Below are 20,209 nucleotides of genomic sequence, written 5' to 3'. Positions count from 1 at the left end.
CATTTAAATATTATATGATGAAAAGGGGAGGTGTAAAATTATCATGAGAAGAGAAAGAGAAGGTCGTCTTTTCAGCGGATCGAACATTGTGTTCTAGGGACCATATATGATATATGTAGTCTGGTTGCTGCATTCATGTTCGAATAACAATTGATGTTTCGATTATAATAATCGAAACTATTGTGTTTTAAGTATTTGATTCCATTAGGATATGATACCAAACAAAAAATGGATGGTGTATATAGGGCCTTGAGCAAAAAGGATCGAACGAAGAGCATCTTAGAGCAAAACATCCGTCATTCATCTAAACTTAACAATCCGTTATTGGACCAAATTCAATGGTGCAGGTGGTAGGTATCTTAAAAAGGAAATCATACAAGTTAGGTTAATTTTTAAATAAAATAAAAGATAACAGTGTTTGCTTGGACTTTTAAGTAACTTAGTGAGATGAAAAGCAACAATTTCATTATTGTTGATTTTATGGAATAGTGAGACAAGCTGTATTGAATATAATCAAACCAAACAAAACCAAATAAAACAGTATATTCCACCTTGGAGGTGGGTCTTCGGGGGTAAGCAAAGCTGATTTCTAGCTCAAAGAGTACAACCTTTTTTGTAAAGTGTGCGAAAAGAAAGGATAAAACTTACTAAGAAAGAAGGTAAGACATGAAAATGTGTTAGGAGTAAGCAACAACATTCAAATAGATAGGCAAACAACAAACAAAACATACAAGCGTGAGTAAGTTTTCAGAAAACATAAACAAGGTTTGAATAACCTTTAAGCTAACATGGGAATCTGGAGGTCTAAGGGTCTGTTCGGTTGTGGCTTAATGGGTTGTATAACCTATATGGCTTATTCGCTCAGCTATAAATAGTTGTTCGGTTGTGGTTTATTCGTTCAACTGATGACTTAATCGGTCAGCTAAAAACCATTACTCCTTTACGCTCAGCCATGTAATTTCCCCTTTATTTTTTTAATTACCAATGCAATAAAAAACCCTATTTTACAAAAACTCCATTTCACGCTTCGATTCACATTGGAGATTTGTTGAAGACTTGCCACCATCGCATCACAGGCTGTTGGAGACCTGTTGAAGACTCCATCAGAGGTTCCTTTCTATCTCCACCATCAGAGGTTCCTTTCCATCTCCACCATCAGAGGTTCCTTCCCATATCCACCATTATAGGTTCCTTCCTGTGGAGATATAAGATGATTCGAAGCTGGTCGGTGGTGCCTATAGATGTTGTTCAGACCGTCACCGATGGAGGAGGGAAGGTGGAGTTAGGTAGCGACGGAGGGGGAGGGGGAGGGGGAAGTGGCGAATAAGAAGAGAAGGGAGGGGAAGTGGTGATGAAAAAGCAAGAGGGAGGGGAAGTGGTCGCCTAAGGCTCAGGCGAAACATCCTCCTGCTAAGAAGAACAAAGAAAAGAGGGAGGAGGGTTTCACTTTGATGTTTGTATTTTTTTTATTTCAGATAAAAATAAAGATTTGGGGTAAAATGATCATTTCTGACATTCAAACTATTTATTAAGCACAACAACCGAACAACAACTGAACAACAACTTATCTGTTAATATACAAACAACTATATTCATACAGGTCTTAACAGAAAATGAACCGAACAACCCCTAACTTGTGGCTCACTAACCCTACCCCCTTCCTCTAACTTTGCAAGAAATCCTATATAAAGTCATGTCATTCTTGTCCACAGAAATGCCTAAAATCTTCATGTTTAACCTCCACTGCTCATCCTAAGTCCTCATCCTCTTACCCCTCGAACTCATTTCCTTGACCTTTACACTGTGTACTGAAACCGCTATTTGTCTTCTATGAACATGACCAAACCACAACAATCTTCCCTCCCTAAACTAATTTGTGTTATGTGCAACTGCCAACACCTCCCAGTAGACCTAGTTTGGTATACTGTCAAACATGGTTCGACCGCAAGTCTACCTGGTAAATTTTGTTCTATAGTTTTAGTGAGACCTTCTTGTCATATATACAACACTGCCATGGAAACCCTCTACTTTAGCCACTCAGCTTTTATGCGATGTGTTATGTCATCCTTACCTCACCCCCTTCTAAATCATGTAAATACTTGAAACTATCCTTTTGGGACATTATTTTCCCTCCAAAATTGACTTCCACACCCTCGTTGATACTCTTCCTTTTGGATTTGCAACATAAGTATTCAATCTTAGAGTGACTAGTATGTAGGTTTTAAGATTCCAATGCACCAATACACTGCTCCAACCAAACCATTAGCTCGATTATTTTCACCTACCATAGACTTTGTTACCAATACAATGTCATCCACAAATTACATCTCAATACACTTTTCTTGGATCACTTGGAAAATCTCATACAGAAAGACATCAAATAGAAATGGGCATAGTGTCGATCTTAATTAATTTGGTGTAGACCTATCTCCATTGCAAAATATTAGATATCACCACAAGGTCCCAATACAAGTAATCGATCTCACATATCTATCTTTAATGCCTGTGACATACCTCCAAGGAACCCCCTCTTCTCCAAACTCCACATTACGTACGTCTCGTGGTACACTATCATAGGCCTCCTCCAAGTCTATGAACACCATTTATAAATCCCTGTTACACTACCTATACTACTCCATGATGCATCCAAAGAGATGAATTTCCTCAACCATCGTTCAACGTACATTGAAACCAATTTTGGTTGTGCGACACCTCTGTTTCATGCCTTACCCTAGCCTCAACCGCTCACTCCCATAATTTCATGTGTAGTTAATGATTGGTCGTTTAATTCTAGTTTATTTTCTCGTCAGTCATCCCTTATTAGTGCGTTAAAATGGTAAAATTGAACTACAATGATGTGTTTTTGCATTCCGATAGGTTCGGAAAAGTTTGGAACAAAAAAGGAAGAAAAGGAGGATTTTTGACAGTTTTACGAGGCTGTGGTACTTCGAGTAAATCTCACTCGTCCGATCTCGGATTTAAGTGATTCAAGATGATATGAAAATCTAACAAAGGGACCTACAACTTTGAATCTTTGAGTTTTTGAACATTTGGAGCGAATCTAGGCCGAAGCTGATGTTGAAATAGAAATAGTGGTGCTGGACAACAAGTAATTTTAGAAAAAGGTTTCAAGTACAAGTTGTACAACATGAGGTACAACTTGACAAAGCATAGAAAGAGAAAAAAAATGAGAAATAATTTATATGTTTATAAAATATGTGAGAAAATGTTAGATTTTGAAAACAAAATATCAATATACTTGGATAATTCAATGATCGTGTATAAAACACTTTTCAAAATCTGTAATTCAACCCTATAGCCTGGGGTACCATGAAATCAGATTTGAGATAGTCCAAGAACAACTATTTGGATTTCAGGCAAAATCCAAGATCACACACATAATTTCTTTGCTTGTTTATGTACCTTAAGAGACAAATATCTGACAGAGTAACGATATGCACAAAGATCGTCACCTTGAAATTATCGAATCGAATATTATATATAGTCATTGGCGGTTAAGTTGGTTATTTTGACGGGAGTCGTGTCTGTTCCCAACAGACGACACTATTTGGGCTTTGCCCCGTCAGGGGCGATGCCCTTTGGAACTCCACCGGGGCGCTGCCCCCGGACCACCGCGTACCCGAGATCAACTTAACTTATCCGAGAGTGCATTCCGCACCTCCGGAATCGAATTATAGTTAAGTCTAATTTCGACTTGTCTCACATTAATCCCGATCATTGATGACACTAAAATTACCAACATAAAATAATAATATATAAATGAAAGAAGAATGGATTTGGTTTATGAAGCCCACATGAATAAAGGAAAAAGGTGTGGGCCGTAGGGCATCTTCTCCATGTTAACGTACATATATTTTGTAGTCTATGATGAGGGGAGGCATCAATACAGCCATCGTGAAGGAGGGACACATACACAGGGAGGAAAAGAGAAGCCGTGAGGGATTGAGGGATGATAGTGTTGGGATCGCGGCACACACGCACAAACACATGCATAATTCGAGAGAAGCTTTTCTGAGTTTTAGGGGATTCTACACACCAGTAACAAGAGAGTTGTTGAGGAAATTCTCTATAGCCACAAATAACAGCAAACAAAGGGATTTAACAGGTTCAATTTTGTGGTTGATTTTCGTTTTCATTGATTTGAAGTGCATATACATATTATTATTGAGAGTACTTTGAATATTGCGGTTGTTGGGTATCTATTTTGATCTTTCAATAGTGTTTTTTGCTTTGTGTTCTTACATACAATTGTTGTTACCATGCTTAAATATATGGAAATTGTTGAATTTTTCAACTCGATAATGAGCTAATTTTTTTTTTCAAGTTTAACCCGACGTGAAAACCCATGTGTAATCCAATTCTGATTTGTTTTTGGTACTTATATTTTTGGTTTTAATTTGCATAAAAAGTATGAATATATCGTTTGGGACAAAACATGACAGGTTCTGTTGGGTTTTAAACTTTAATTGTTGATTTATTTGTATGTGTTTAAATTGAATGTGTCATCACAATTGATTGGCATAACTTGGATAGTTCATTGGTATCCCCTAACCATGCCAAATACAATAGTGTAGGTGGGCGGACGTTAGTTTGGATAGGCATGGATTGTGTTGGGGTTGGATCAGTCCCTTGACATGTTGATTTAGGCAATGCATAAAAAATTGAATATTGCATGAGAACAAATTGAAGTCGTGAAATACTTGGGTTGGTAACATACGATTGACCTTGACTTTTTCCCATCATTAGAACTCGTATTCTCAATTTCGTTCTTTATCATTTTTCTTTATAAAAAAATCCCAATTTTTTTTTCTATTTATGTGTTTCTTAATTTTAATGCAATTCCTTCCAAAGCTTGATTTGGTTAATGTTTAGATTTCAATTTCGAGTCTTGAGCTTTTAATTGAGTAGTCTATCTAAGTGACACACGTGCATCCAATTAACACAAATAACTAGCTTGACCACTGACTCCCTGAGAAGAACGACACTCGAATTACCCTTTTACTGATTTGAGTTAGATTTATAAATTTAAACCTTGTTGTGCGTTTAACGATACATGCAACAGTTAAGTAACTTAATACCACGATAGTTGTCACACATTGCATGTGGCCTTCTTCTTATAAAGCGGCACCAACAAAGTAAGCCTCCTCCCTTCATGCAACTTAGCAATCCTAAGTGTGAGCCTACGGCCTTACCTTTCCCCATCTTCCTTAGGTCCATTTTCGCTTCCTGAGATATCTTTTACAAGCTATATTGCATATATGACTTAATGGATTTAATGGAGTAGATGAACATTAATTCGCTAAACCATATTACGAAGTTCGTTTGGGACTCAATGGTTAAGTCAATGTTTTAATGATAACATTGATTCGTCAAGCATAGGATCTCCACATTAAATCATTCATTTTTGCCATTACACTTTCTATTTTCTTTCAAATGTTTGCTCTCCCTTAAAAGGAAAAAATTACACAGATCTTTTCACTACATGATGTTGTTGTTGCTGCTCCATTACCTCCACTACCACCTCGTTGTCATTGTAGTTGCTTAATGAAACTGCTGCCTACTGCCTTCTGTTGTGCATAGCAACAACGACGGCCAACCATTGTTGTTGTCTGCAAATGTTGATGCTTGTTTGCTTTCATGCTTGATTCAGTATTTATGTTTTTTTTTTCTATTAATTTCCATTCATTTTTAATTAAAACAAAGGCATTATACAGTACAACAATCACAATGATTCAATTTTTATTTAAAAAAACATTTATTTCCATATATTTTTTTATTGGTGGCAAAAAGAATGAATTGGATTAACAGAGTAACGAGTTAAATCACATATTTTTTAAAATGAATCAAAATAGATTGGTTCACTTGAGAACATTTTGTTTCTCTTCAAATTTATAAATTACTAATGATTGAACATTGTATTTGTGAGGATGAATAGTTGAAGCAAGAATCAATTGAATGTTGAAGAAGATGAATGCCGAGAAGTTTGGATCGTATCTGTGTATTGAATATAGAATTGGAAAAATTACATATACGGGAAAGGAAAGAGAAACATTATATACCTATGCTAATAATACGAAATAACAACTAGGCCTCTATATTTATGCAAAAAATAGTATTAAATATGCTTTACAAGATTTTCTTAAAAACTGTTTGAACAATTTGATCGTTTTGCTTAAGTATTGATTTTATAGATTTGATATGTTAGTGATAATAGATAACTAAAATTGAATGAATTTATGTTATCCTTAGTAGCGGATTTACCATTTTTATTTATTTATTTATTTGTCTATTCATATTATAATGAAGTCATACTCTTTTCTTTATAATTTTTCCATTACAAAAATTAAATAAACATGTACATTATAGGAACCAAAAATGTAACTTACTCTAATATATAAAATAAAATAAATTAATAAATAATATAATAGAATATATATGTATACTATCTTATAAAGCAGATTTAATAAAAGTCTTAAAAACAACTTTAAATACATAAGGTACTACTTATTTACACATAAGGTCTTAAAAATCTTAATTACAATATTATAAGCTTGATGTACAAGCTGTTAATGCTAAGCTTGAAGTTCAAAACAAAAATATATATCTGCCTAAGAACCGCCACCTCCCTTATGGCTCACATTATCTCTGGCGATTCATAAATTCATCTTCCCAAGATGGCCATTCAAGCTCCCTGATACTATGGTTCTCTTCTATTTTTGCTTTCTTCTCATGATTTGATTCCATCCCTCCTCTCATCCGGTTAGGATTCCCTAGACGATGATTCAATCTTCAATGTATCATGTAACTATACGGTTAGGGTTGTTCATTCTTCAATTCTTTGCTTCCATCTCCATCTTCTCCAGATTTGATTATCCATCGCACCCTCTCAGGTAAAGATTCTATCAATTTCAAACTCTCAACTATGATCATCTTTTTTATTTGAGAAAGCTGTCCTTGGCTTCTCCAAATATCAATCCTATTTTCTCCAATTCAAGCATAAGAATTAGTTCCAATATCTTAAAACAAAACAAAATGAAGATTTAATACATGTGCATTAAAATAAAACAGAACATTAAAATGAAGATGTATCTCGCTGTATTGCACGAGTACCCTATCTAGTATTATTAAATGGGCTTTCATTTTTTCATAGTTGGATGCTTAGATATACAAAATTGTTAAAAGGATATGGTTTTTGTTTCAAACTTTTTTGGGTTGTTGGAACAGTTTAATACATGTGCATCTATTGTTTATTTAGTGAGACCTTTTGGATCATATTCTTGGCCATCAAAATGAATTATCGGTGAAAATCTCTTACTTGATAAATATTAACTGGGTAATGGGCCATTTAAGAAATTTTATATATACTTCTAAACGGAATTGTATTACATCAGATGTTACACAGTTGAGTTGGATTCTAATATTTTTTCCTTAATAAATTAAAAAGAGGATTTAATCTAGCCTCACGTTTTTTTTATCCCTGTTACCATCTTATTCTTTTGAAGCAAGGCTCTAAAAAATTGCCTTGATAGAACAAACTCTTGATGAAACCACCAGCATTTCAAAAGACATGGAATTAGTATTTATAGATGAAATGTTGATAGCGTTGTCTACATTAATTATGAGCAAAAGTTTTAACTTTCATTATGTTGGGAACTAGGATATCTATCTTATATTTATTTTCATATTCTAGTGCATATCACTTAGGAAATCTGCACCTAACACTGCCCTAGGAAATCAAAATTTTAGAGACACATTGTGTGCCGAAAAAGCTTAAATTGCACAGGAGCTATTATCTGAAGTTGGCGACATGAAGCAAGCATCAAACCACTATGATAGGGGTGGCATATCAAAGTATGAAAGGAGTCGTATATCAATGGCAATTTGAGTTTCAGAATAGTTTGTTCATGATGTAGAGTAGAGTAGGTTATTACGAGATATGATAATGTATGACTAGATGGTGAATTGAGACGTAAACTACTATATACACAATATATTTAACGTAGCAATTGTACAACTTCCAATAAATTGAGGAAATGTATATCACTAATTGTAAATGTAGATAATAGTGAGCACCTCGTCCCATATTAATTGTCTTTGAATCATTGGATGCCTAGAGTAAACTTACAAATTTGTAATATAACATTGACATGCATGTCTTGCATGATAAATTTGATTAAATTTTCATTTTTGGATTTAAATACATTATGTTGCTTTACGAAAAACCCTTGATATAACATGTGAACCACCCGGTGTTTCTAAGATATCTTACAAAAATTTGATATTTAAAAATTAAACGTATCTTGATAGATCTTTGTATCCCTTTGCATTGCGCGGATAACCAACTAGTATAATATCATACATATAATCAATGGTGATGGTGGGTCTTTCAGGACTACCGAATCACCGGCCAACCCCTACCCCCACCTCAGATATGCACCTTCAACAACAGAATATATATTTTTCAACGATAAACATCCCATTGAAGTCTTCTTTCTCCTCTTGAGATCTTTATGAACACCCTTCTAAGTTCTTACCACTATTATCATCTCCCTCCTCCTAAGGACTTCACCAAATCTGTTTATTTCATCACAAACCAGGTGTTGCCCCATCTCCCCCGTGATAAGATTTGGGTTTGAATCCCTCACCAATCGATCTGCATATTTGACATAATCGAGAACTAAATCCCATGGTTTTTGCATATGCATCTGCTATAGAGGTGTCAACGGCAAAATGGGAGAGGGAAAAGGGAGGGATTTGTTGGTTAAACGGGAGAGGAGGGTGGTTTCGTTGATGGAGTCTAGATGGAGAATGGGAGGCGGTAGATTGGGATGGGGTGTTCTAGAGAGAGAGAGAGAGAGGGTCGTGGTTGAGAGGTTTAACCAATGGAATTGCATACGTGATTGGGATGGGGTGTTCTAGAGAGAGAGAGAGAGAGGGTCGTGGTTGAGAGGTTTAACCAATGGAATTGCATACGTGATTGGGATGGGGTGTTCTAGAGAGAGAGAGAGTATGTGTGTTCGTTGGATGGTTCACCGGAAGCATTGGTTGGAAGTTCATCGGAGGCGTCAAAGTCATGGGAGGTTTGGATTTAGATTTTGGTTTTAAGGTTTGGATTTGGATTTTGAGAGATGGCCGAAGGTTCATCGGAGAAGATGACTGGATTTTCAACTTTGGGAAAAGGTTTAGGGACCAAATTTGTAGTTTACTCTCTCTCTCTCTCTATACGGAAATGTCGTTCATCTAATGAGATTATTTAACAACCATTAAAAGCAAGGACCAAATTCGGTCCTTTTTGCATACGACAAATGCTGAAAGCCTGAAATTATAATTTCAAAGCTGTAGAGATCAAAAGTGTTACAAACAATGAACCATAGGGACCAAATATGTAGTTTACTAAATGTCTATGTCTATCACTTGACGCACTTGATAATCGACACATTTCTTTTACTTTTCAAGAAGTCCTATAAAATTTGTAAAATTGATTCTTAAAATGTAATCCATTCAAATTTGAAACATTATATCCCTATTTCTAAATTAATCAAAGTTTCTATGCTTTAGAAAAAGTGGTTTAATTATATGACCACCATATACAAGATGCAAACTCAAAACTCATTTTTTCCTCTAGCATCACATTCTTGGAGTTTAAAATCATTTTGTATTGTTAATGTGGTCTTTCTTTATAATATTTGGGGTGGTGGATGTATACGGAAGCCATAAGATGGTAAAGATTTTCCAACTATTAATTAGAATATGGGTTTAGAGAATGGGTATAAGTGAAAAACTTGGATCTAAAATATGGATCGTGAAGAATCACTGTATGCTAGTAATATTTTGTATTTCTATCGGTCCTTACGTATAATTAACATGAAATTACTTGGGGATAATCCATATTCACATTCTAGATTTTACACTACTAGAATAATGAGTATTTCCGGCGCAATTTGCGGCTGACAGAATCTGCCAAAAATACACCGACGGATTTTCGTGGGACATCAAAAAAGTCAACTTCTACTGACTTCCGCCGGAAAAGTTCCCCTATTTCTTAGTGTTAGGTAAAAAAAGACACGTTTGGTAGTGTTTGGTAAAAGGTGAGAGAAAAAAGACACATGTAGTATTGTGTTTTCCATGTAATATAATGATATCAAAAACCACTTATACAAGTAGTTATTGGCCTATTAATTTAGACACTTAGCAAATTATTTAAAGATAAGAACAATTATCAAAATAATTATTACAAGATATGTTGTAAGAATACGAGACTCAAATAGCATAAGTTCAATGATTGGTTTCCCATAAAACACAAATAACTCAAGAACAAATGAACTAAAGTTATATATCGAGTTCTAGACGGAGTAATGGTTGACAAGCAAGATAATCAATCACTAAGTAATGTAAACAATAGTAAACCCAATAATATGCAAAATAAAGCATAAGTAGGAGAGACACTGGAATTTTACTTGGAAACCCAGAGAGGGAAAAAAATTTACGGTAGAGACGGACCAAGTAATTTCTTATATAGTGATACCATATAGTATAGAAAAAAATTACAAAAAGCACGGTTTTTATCGACGTGTCTTCATGTTTGATTGACGTTCTATATCGTCGGATATTTTTTTAGCCTAATTCCACTGTCTCGAGAGATTTTTAAAGTTTTTTTACTTGATTTTGAGGAATTTTTAAGTTTTTTTTATCGATTTCGAGGGATTTTTTCCTGGTCTTTTTTGCTGATTTCAAGAGTTTTTTTCTTCGGTTTTTTGGTTGATTCCAATAGTCTTTTTTGGTTGATTACAAGGTACGGTTACCTTCTTGAACTTTTGAATATCATATGGTGGCACTTTATAAAAAGATATGGTTGCACCTTCATAAACGTAAAAATTTTAACGTTCTATGGGTCCGTCTATGAACCACGGGTGGAGGACGCCAATAACTAATACACGATCATTTTGATGATGATACACTTGAGTTTACAATGGAGAAATCAATAGGGTTCTTGATATTCTTGAGTAAAACTTGGAGAGTAATTAGTTTTAGAGAAAAAGCATTCAAAAGGGGCTTAAAATATCATTTGCATTTTGTCTTTTGTATATACACTAAGGAGAAAAGAGCTGGAGCCTAAAATCCCATACGCACCATAAAGAAAAACACTTTGATGCGGGTAAACCCACATGAGACCCGCATATTACACTGCCTTGTGGTCGCTCTACAGAGACAAATGCGGGTGCATATGATTAACGTCGCTAGAAACTCGCCCGAACCAAAATTGGAGGCAAGCATCTCACAAGATAAGATGAAGAAACGGTTGCACAAGTTAGTTTAGAAGTTGACTAGCTAGCCTTTCGATCAACTTAAAGATTGCCTTCTAAAGTGAATTAGGATTTCCATCAAAAGTTATTTTCCTTTCTAACGACATCTCTTCTAAAGTGAAGACACTTGTCTTCAGAAACTAAGGTTCTGCATCTGAAGTTAAACTTCAGAACTCTGCCTTTGTTTTCTAATCGTTATTTTTTGAACCATACTGGATGCAAACTCAGTTAACCTATCAAAAGATCTCAGAATCTGTGTTAAATTGCATGAACTCAATGGAATTCTATGGTCCATCTTTACGAAAAGTGGCTTGATGTTAAGAGTAAAGAAAAAACCTTTCTTCATATAGTGATGCAACAACACATATAGTGATTGGTTTGTTCTTACTTAGGTTTTCTTAAAAGATGTAATATATATATTGTAAATAACATTACAATGAAGAGAGATTCCTGGCATTTTCAACCTGCACCAGTTGTCAATCTCACCAATACCCTGCTATATATATGCTTGATTATGACTAGGCATCTAGGCTTCATGTAGCATTGCTTTCATTTTCCAAAATGCAAGTGCTTCAGGCGAATCGTTCGACCGATATGTTGGATTTTCTGATGTGGTCTTTACTACAATCTTGTTCTTATGGTCCCACGGAAACAACTATATATATGTGTGTTGCAAAATACAAGCTTAACGACTGAATTAGAATGAATTAATTTTGTTATGGAATTGCATGTGTTTGTTACGCAGTGGAGTGTAGACGTACTTAACTTTAATCTTGAGACCTAGATATCCATTTATATCACATTCGGATTGTTCTAGTTATAAGACTATATGGTGGCATCCATCCTACACATGGCATCACTTCGCCTCTTGGAATTGGCACTCTGAACTTGCTTCTCCATCACAAATTGTGGCAGACCTGAATAGATTTTAAAACCCAAAAAGGAATATTATATCCTATTTTGGATAAGTCAATCTAAACAAGCAAATTAAAAGGGCACTTCTGATGGTTAAAACGAACATGGCGAAGATGAAGAAATGCTAGTCGGAGTTCGGCCTCATTTGGTATTTTTGTTGTGTGTTCAGATTTGTTCCAACAGTGTTCAACTTTGAGAGTGTTTGTCGTTCATTCTATTGCTTTCATTCTAGGCGGAGTCGTCGTTGAAATATTAATGCTTTCTTATATCGACGTTGACTACACATGTTTTGAGTTTATCTTTTGATAATGTATATGTCGATATCATGCTACAGAGGACCATATACCGAAAGTACACTAACAATTGAGAGAATAGACATCTCTTAAGGTGGACATATTGTATAGTCTTGATCATTTAGAGAGCTACATTTCAACATCCAAGTGTTTCCAGTCTACCCCTTGTAAAAATAGCACAGTAGTTGACTTCAATTACTGTAAGCACTAGCTTAAGCTACTCATGAGATATAGCTGACCAGGAATTCAACTTGTACAGTACATGATCAACCTCTCAGTTTCCTACTTATAGAGCATACATTAAGTACTTGCATTGTTTTTAATTCTTTTTCAATTTTACTGGTTACATTGTGTTGTTACAACTAAAGAAACCTGAACTACTTAGAAGCAACCACAAATAGTTGTCTTAGATTTAGAGCATTTTCCATGGTAGAAGATTTTTCTATTTCTGAAACGACTCGATTAGTTGACGCTAATAAGTAGTTCACATAAGAAGTCTACTCACAAGGGAAGGGATCCAAGAGATCTAATCTCGGATTATGAGTTATCTACAAAGATAATAGGGTTTTTATAATTCTAATCAAAATAAAGACTGAAAACACTTAAAAGGAAATGACTAGAATCGAGAATCCCGACCCTCTCTATGGATAAAGACAACCAAAAAATTGATTCAACAATATATAATTAGCATAATTGAATTTGACCAAAGAAAGAAAACACTAAAACATCCCCCTTTCAATTCAGAGTTGTTATATCCTTAACATCCTTATAACCAATACACATAGATACATTCCGATAGAAGACCTAATCAAAGATCATCTCGATCTCCTTCAATCAACCTAAAAGTCCTAAAACCGTTTACGTAGAGATTAAACTAGTCAAAATAACTTGACTAGAAGTGAATGGAGTTCCAATACATAATATAACATGGCTATAATCTTGACACATAATGGCAACTTATTAAAAGAAGAAGAAGACAACACACCTAATTCATCATAATATGTTCTTAATGACATTTACACCTCCCTCACCCATTGATGTACTATAAAAAGAAATGGGATTGGGTTGTAGTAGCCTTCAGGACAACTGTTGTTAACCATTTTCAACAATTGCCTAGACCGATAGAACTGGGATTTAGACAAGCATCAACAGCTTCATTAACTGTGAGAAATATACAAGCACTTCCAGCTTTTTTGACGAACCCACCTACTTTTAGCTTGTGAATCACTTTCCATCTTGGATTGGCAATAGCTAACTGCAAAGAAACAACGTATAACACGTAATGAGCTAGTAATTAACATAAAAACTTTTAAAGTGCAAAAATTGACGTCTTGGAAGTATTACATGTATGTTTCTTGAAACCAATTTCGTGTGAATTTCTTCTAACGCAATAATTCCTGAAGAGTCGATGCTCATGACACCTGACACACGAGAAAGTGAAGTCAAAATCCAATTTCTAAAAACACCCAAATCAGTGGATATTACAAACTTTCTAGAGTGTTCCGCCTCTTTTCAACTCCCAAGCTCTAAAAAATATATTGCTCGACTTTGACATATAGTTTAATAAAAGTATTTGATATAGGACCAAAGTTTTCACTATTTTTAGGTACAATGTTCTTTCATATATACATCGTTGCAAGTAAAATAAGTACTTTTACCGAAGTCATTGGCTCATAATATGCTTAAGTAAATACTTACTAGACATGTCTAGGATGATTCCATTAATCGTTTTCTTTGTCTCTTCCTTTTCATCCTCTTTGGTCACACATCTGGTTATCCTATGATGAGAACCATTTAAACCAAACGTGGATTAAGATGAAATAGAAACTTGAGTTCTTAATTATTGATGAATATATAGATAGAACATGAACGGTCAATACCTTTCCTTGATCGAATTTGCATTAGCAAAACAAAATGAGCCAGAGTTAAGGCGAATTATGCGAACACCTGAAACATCAAGAACTCTAGGATATTGTGCCCTGTCACAGAAGATGTCTGTTCCTGGAAGCCTTCCCATTTCTTCGATTCCGGGTTTAATGGAATTAAGGATTAATCTTCCAAATGAAATAGAGACCTACATATCATTAGAAATGACTAGAACCATTTAACCAGTTTCAAAGCAGGTAACTTACATTTCGGTTATTTAAATTGAATAACAAATATTGTTTTTGCTCTTACACTACTTAAAATGTTCAAGAGATAATTTACTTACATTACGTGTGAAATCGAATATTACACATTTTCGGAAGCCGGTGTTTTGTGTTGACTCAATTTTTAGGGCGTCACAAGTTCCATATGCATCCAAAAAAACGAACTTATTTTTGTATAAAAATTAATAAAGTGAAATATTGATGCATAAACAAGTTATCTACTTAATTATCCACAGATCATACTAATAATTGGTAGTTACATGTTATACATTAATATTCAAAAGATTCTTCAATCATGTATAGCTTTTATAGGCAATTGCACATAATAAATGGTATGAAAGTCAATTAAGAAACCCTAATCTTGACACAATTGCAAATAAATATGGAATTCTAGAATCCAATAATGAATTTAATTAATTTAAAGATCTAGAATCAAATCTCAATAACCATACCCACTTGATATTTTTTTTATTTGAAAAAAGAAAGAAAAAATATTGTTGTTCATAAGATAATATTTGTTATTTTAGTTATCATTTAAAATTACAAAAAGATTGCAACATTTGGTTAGACAAATATTTTACAATTTCTTTTTTAATTTGTTAATATATAGTCAAATATAACTTGTAATTAATAAGGAGGAATCATAGATGCAAATTATGTAACAATTTATTAAAAAGGGGGAATCATAGAATTGCTACAAGTTATTTCAGCATGAAAATTTCCAAAACCAAACTATAATGAGGCATCAAAGAAAATATTACAGTTTTTATGAGACAAGTTTATTACTTTTTAATCAAAAAGATTACTTTAACTTGAAAGTTCTTCTAAAATAAACATTGATACACCTCAAGATAAAATTATATATATCGAAGGCGCGTTGGGTCACGTGAGACCAGTTAGTTTTTGTGAGACACGTGAGATAACATTTTTATATTTAAAATTTTATAATAAAATATTATGAAAATAAAAAAGTCGAACATTCACAAAAAAAACACTCTGAATGTTACCTTCAAAGTGTTTTATTATGAAGTTTCAATTGTAACAAGTCTTGTCTCACATGCTTCTAAGTCTATCGAAGGCCATCCAGTCATCTTCTTGATTATTATACACGTTTACAATTGATGGGAAATTAAAAGCTTAAAAAATCTTAAGTATTCGACTAAAAGTAATACTCTTTTCCATGATTTGAAAACAACCGAACTAATAATTAAACTTTTGCCGCTACCTTGTCCACGGATATTTAAAGGTCATAATGTTTACAAACTCGATGTCCCACCAATTATGTGATGACATATTATTAATTACTTTATTTAATAAATTAATGATGTGTAATATATATTCATACAAAAATAGAGTTTTGGGTTATCTTTAGAACTCATTATCAACCAACTAAATGTAAGAATTAACTGAAAAATGAAGAATATTGAAAGAGATTCAAGGAATCTTACAGCAACTAAAAGACCAATTTCCACTGATGCAAATAATACACCAAAGAAAGCCCCAGCGCATGCAAGAAAGTCCAATTTGTCAACTTTCCAAATATGGTAAGCTTCGTTGTAGTCGATTAATCCAGGAAGTGCAGACAAGATGATCGAGGCAAGTATGGCAAGAGGAGTGTAATATAATAGCTTTGTTAATAGTTGTAATGATATGAACACAGTTATAGCCATTACTATATTTGATACTGTAGATTGACAGCCTGCACTGAAATTTACAGCAGTCCTCGAAAATGAGCCTGCGAAACAAGAAAACGGTCATTCCTGATAGACAAATCACATACGTCTACTTAGATTATATATATATCGCTACCAGTGGCAACGTAGCAAGAAGACATAGATCCAGCGATGTTCATGAAGCCCATAGCTAACATTTCTTTGTTCCCATCTAGGTTATACCCTTTGATTGAAGCAAAAGATCGACCAACAGCAACAGCTTCCTGTAACATTACATCAAGTATTAGGAAATCCATATGTAAAATTATTGGAATGGAGTCTGAATTATAAAGTGGGCAATCACCGTTAGAGCAATAATGGCACAAATAAATCCGATTTTGGCTGCTTGGCCGAGGTGTGGACCATTGAACTCCAATTGATTGACTGAACTTGGATTTAATCCTCCTTTGAAATGTTTAATGATTTTAACCCCGTGGTCATCTGCTCTTGTTAGGTATACTATCAAGGTGGATAAAATGACCGATATAACTGGAGAAATGGCCGGCAACCAGAATAATTTCTTGTTCCTTTTGCCCTGGAATTTGAGCAAGTTAATAATTCATAGATGAGAAAGCAATTCAATGAACCTTAAGATGGTGTAAAACAGATCATCTACTTACGATAAATCTGGTAATGAGGATGAAAATAAGGAAGGAACATCCAAGAACAAAGTTCAAAGGATACCACTGCCAAAACACGAAAAAGATCCATGTTATTGGTGAGTTTAAATAAAAAATGACGGAAATTAACATTGTGAAAGCGTACTGAGGTGTGGAGTGATTTCGCAACAGCGCCCAAGACGGAGACAATATCAGTTTTAGTAGTAAAATGACTAATCCCAAGTAAACTCTTGAGTTGTTGAAGGCCTATGACAATGGCTGCACCAGCCATAAACCCTACAATGGCAGCATGCGATAGAAAATCAATAAGAAAACCTAACCTGCAGCCAACAGATTGATGATCAGAAACAACGGAAAGTTGTATTTTTTTAGAAAGTGCATATATCTTTGACATGGATTATTACCTAAGCAATCCAAAAAGTGCTTGGAAGCTGCCCGCAAAGAAGGTGACCGTGAAAACGAGTTTTCTGTAGGATACTGGATCAGCCATCGGATCAACTAATTTTGAGATCATCGAAGATATCAGCAATGACACCACAGCTACTGGACCGATAGCTAATTCTTGTGAAGTCCCCATTACAGAATATATCAAAGGAGGGACAACACTACCATCTATGAACACATCAGAAAAAATCACAATAAGCATATATAATTACAACTAATGCAAGAGAAAGAGAACAAAAAATTGTTATCTTACATAGGCCATATTGAGGATCTAGATTAGCTAAAGCAGCATACCCAATACTCTGCAAGAAGTTAAGAGAGAAAACGATTTACGACAAGGACTTTTAGTGTGTTTCAGAGTGTATTTTAGGTGAGAAATTTGTGCCTGAGGAATGCTGAGGCTAGCAAGAGTCAAGCCAGCAATCAAGTCATTCTTGAACTTTGATGCTTTGTAGTTTCTACCCCAACTAAGTACAGGAAATATGTTACTCAAAACCGCGATGAGGCGTGCAGAAGGAGGTTGCTTCTTCTGAGATGATGATGAAGAAGGTGTGCTGTTTCTGTGAGGGAAGACGTTCTTTTTTATCAAACCAAAAATATGTTGGCAAAATCCTGGAGGATCTGGTGAATTAAGAACCCAATTGGCCCTCTGGTTACTGACATGGAACTCCAGTTCCGGACTCTTCTGTTGCTGAGCATCGTGCCTTTCAATGCTGAGGACATGATGTGCAACCGGAGTCGGTGAAGTCATGTTTTGTTTGAAGTGTTTTGGGTGAACTCAGTATATATGGAGCTTAGATGATTCCTAGCTGGCCCTTTGGCAGGTGAAAGAAGGACCACAACCAGAAACAGACATTTGGTTTTGCTTGTCTTAATTAGATAGAAAGATTGCTAGGCTTATTCTGATTGAGATATATATATACATCTCCTTATAATTATATATCCTAATTAATGAAGACAAACCCACTACTGTCTTAGGGGCCGTTTATCAAACACTTATCCGGTAAGCGCTTACCAGCAAAATGTAATACTATCATTTACTTACCGGGTAAGATTCTAGTCCACCAAAACGGTATCGTATGCAACAATTTACCCGGTAAGCGCTTAATGTGGTAAGAGTCGTCACCCTCACTTACCAGGTAAGACTCTTGGTCCTTGTCTCGCTCTTACCGGGTAATATTTTTGGTTCTTACCATGTTCATCCGGTAAAGTAATGTGGCTTTGTGTTCACTTACCCGAGTAAGCGTTTGGTAAACGGCCCCTCAGTGGTCTCTCCAGCTTTTGGGGTTATGCTTGTGCAACATTTCATGGGAATGCAAATAATGTAAGTTTCATTTACCCATGGAACGCCATACTGCCAACTGAATCCAACTTTGAGGTGCTACAGAGCTTTAATCGACGGTCCCTTCCCACCATATCTTTGCATATTATATTGCTTATTGGATAAGATTGGGCTGTAGAGTTCAACTCACGGATTAGGTCTGTTGTAATTGGTCCTTGGTTTGTCTATATATGTAAAAGACCATGATGTTTTAAGGTTCTAAGTTCTAATAAAATTTGAAGGTCTCTTCACAAACGTTTCGTTCTGAAATATATTGGGATCAATCAAGCCATATTCTAATGAGTTTGAAACTATTTTTCTTGACCAAAAAAGAATCTTTTGAATTTTTATAATCTTAATTATTGTTCACATAATTAGAAAAGTTACTAATATATATAGAGAGAGATTGTTTCAAATACAACCCAATAAATTGAAATATTTATGTAAATGATGAGAGTTCATTTATTATGATTTAAATATTTATGGATTATGAATACGGTTTATTAATTATGATTAATACTTTATATTATAAAATAATTAAAACTTCTATAATTTACATATTCATCAAATTAAATGGACGGTTGAGATTAAGTTGTATTGGTTGTACAAATGTAATAGGTTGTATAATAATCCATCTATATGTGTGTGTGTGTGTGTGTGTGTGTGTCTTGATAATTTAAATATAGTTTTTGGTATGTTGCTTTCAAAATATAGACCGATACTATTGAATATGGTTTTATTAATTAGGTGAGATTTCACGTTAATGTTCAACATTATGTAATGTAATCTATATATAGACGTAATTAAATACGGGAGCCATTGTTTGAAATGCAACATTTGACACTGCAACAACTTTAGTTGATTTTTGGTTTATCGATGGTAATACTGAAAGCTAGCTCGTAATTCGTCCCATCCCATCCATACAAGTTGCATTTGCCAACACCTACAATTAATGATTAATGGATGGTTTTGGCAGTATGTAATGAATTGGACGGTGGAATTTGGTTGTATGAAAATGGTGGAACATCTTTGTCTCTAAGACAAAGAACATGGTCATGGATACTGCAAAATAGTCATCACTTATCGTGGAGTTTTGACTGACTCGAATATTGACATGAGTGGACATGTGTTTACGTGATATTAGAGTATGTGTATATGTATATATGTAGGATATATTTACAAGAAGTAGAAATATTATAAATTATAGGTTTAACTCAGTTAAAAGAATTTCGTTTTTATGGAAAAAAGCTATGAAATTTGGGAGTATTCTTATTCAAGGTCTTTTGACTTGCATCAAAGGCCAAGTATAAAATTAAAAAAGGAATTTCTTTAACATCCTAAAACCGATTAAAGTCCTCTCTCCTATATGCACTAACGTATCCTTATGTTCAATCATACACTTCTTCATTGTTAAATTAAGATATACGTGC

At 34.5% G+C, this 20,209-nt stretch overlaps 1 protein-coding gene across 1 annotated transcript; it reads right to left on the bottom strand.

The window, feature by feature from the left end:
• Positions 1-13,285: 13,285 nt before the first annotated feature.
• LOC112508637 (low affinity sulfate transporter 3-like) lies at positions 13,286-18,209 on the bottom strand. Its single transcript, XM_025113310.1, has 12 exons — positions 17,844-18,209; positions 17,712-17,760; positions 17,419-17,626; positions 17,160-17,334; positions 17,015-17,080; positions 16,699-16,929; positions 16,492-16,618; positions 16,131-16,417; positions 14,413-14,606; positions 14,231-14,310; positions 13,877-13,953; positions 13,286-13,787 (listed from the first exon to the last, which is right to left on the bottom strand). Exons 1-12 carry the CDS (start codon positions 18,207-18,209, stop codon positions 13,635-13,637), a joined length of 2,013 nt encoding a protein of 670 aa, XP_024969078.1. The 3' UTR covers positions 13,286-13,634.
• Between the last annotated feature and the right edge of the window lie 2,000 nt (positions 18,210-20,209).

The sequence above is a fragment of the Cynara cardunculus genome, assembly GCF_001531365.2.
Source record: "Cynara cardunculus var. scolymus isolate 2C chromosome LG 3, CcrdV1, whole genome shotgun sequence".
NCBI lineage: Eukaryota > Viridiplantae > Streptophyta > Magnoliopsida > Asterales > Asteraceae > Cynara > Cynara cardunculus.
Note: the sequence above shows the minus strand (reverse complement) of the source record. Positions and strands in the feature narration are given on the sequence as shown.

Coding starts and splice junctions, on each gene's coding strand:
- LOC112508637 (XM_025113310.1), bottom strand. CDS start 18,209: ATGACTTCACCGACTCCGGTTGCACATCATGTCCTCAGCATTGAAAGG. Junction 16,619..16,698: donor GTGCCATTATTGCTCTAACG/GTGATTGCCCAC, acceptor GTAATGTTACAG/GAAGCTGTTGCTGTTGGTCG. Junction 13,954..14,230: donor AATCATCCTAGACATGTCTA/GTAAGTATTTAC, acceptor CTCGTGTGTCAG/GTGTCATGAGCATCGACTCT.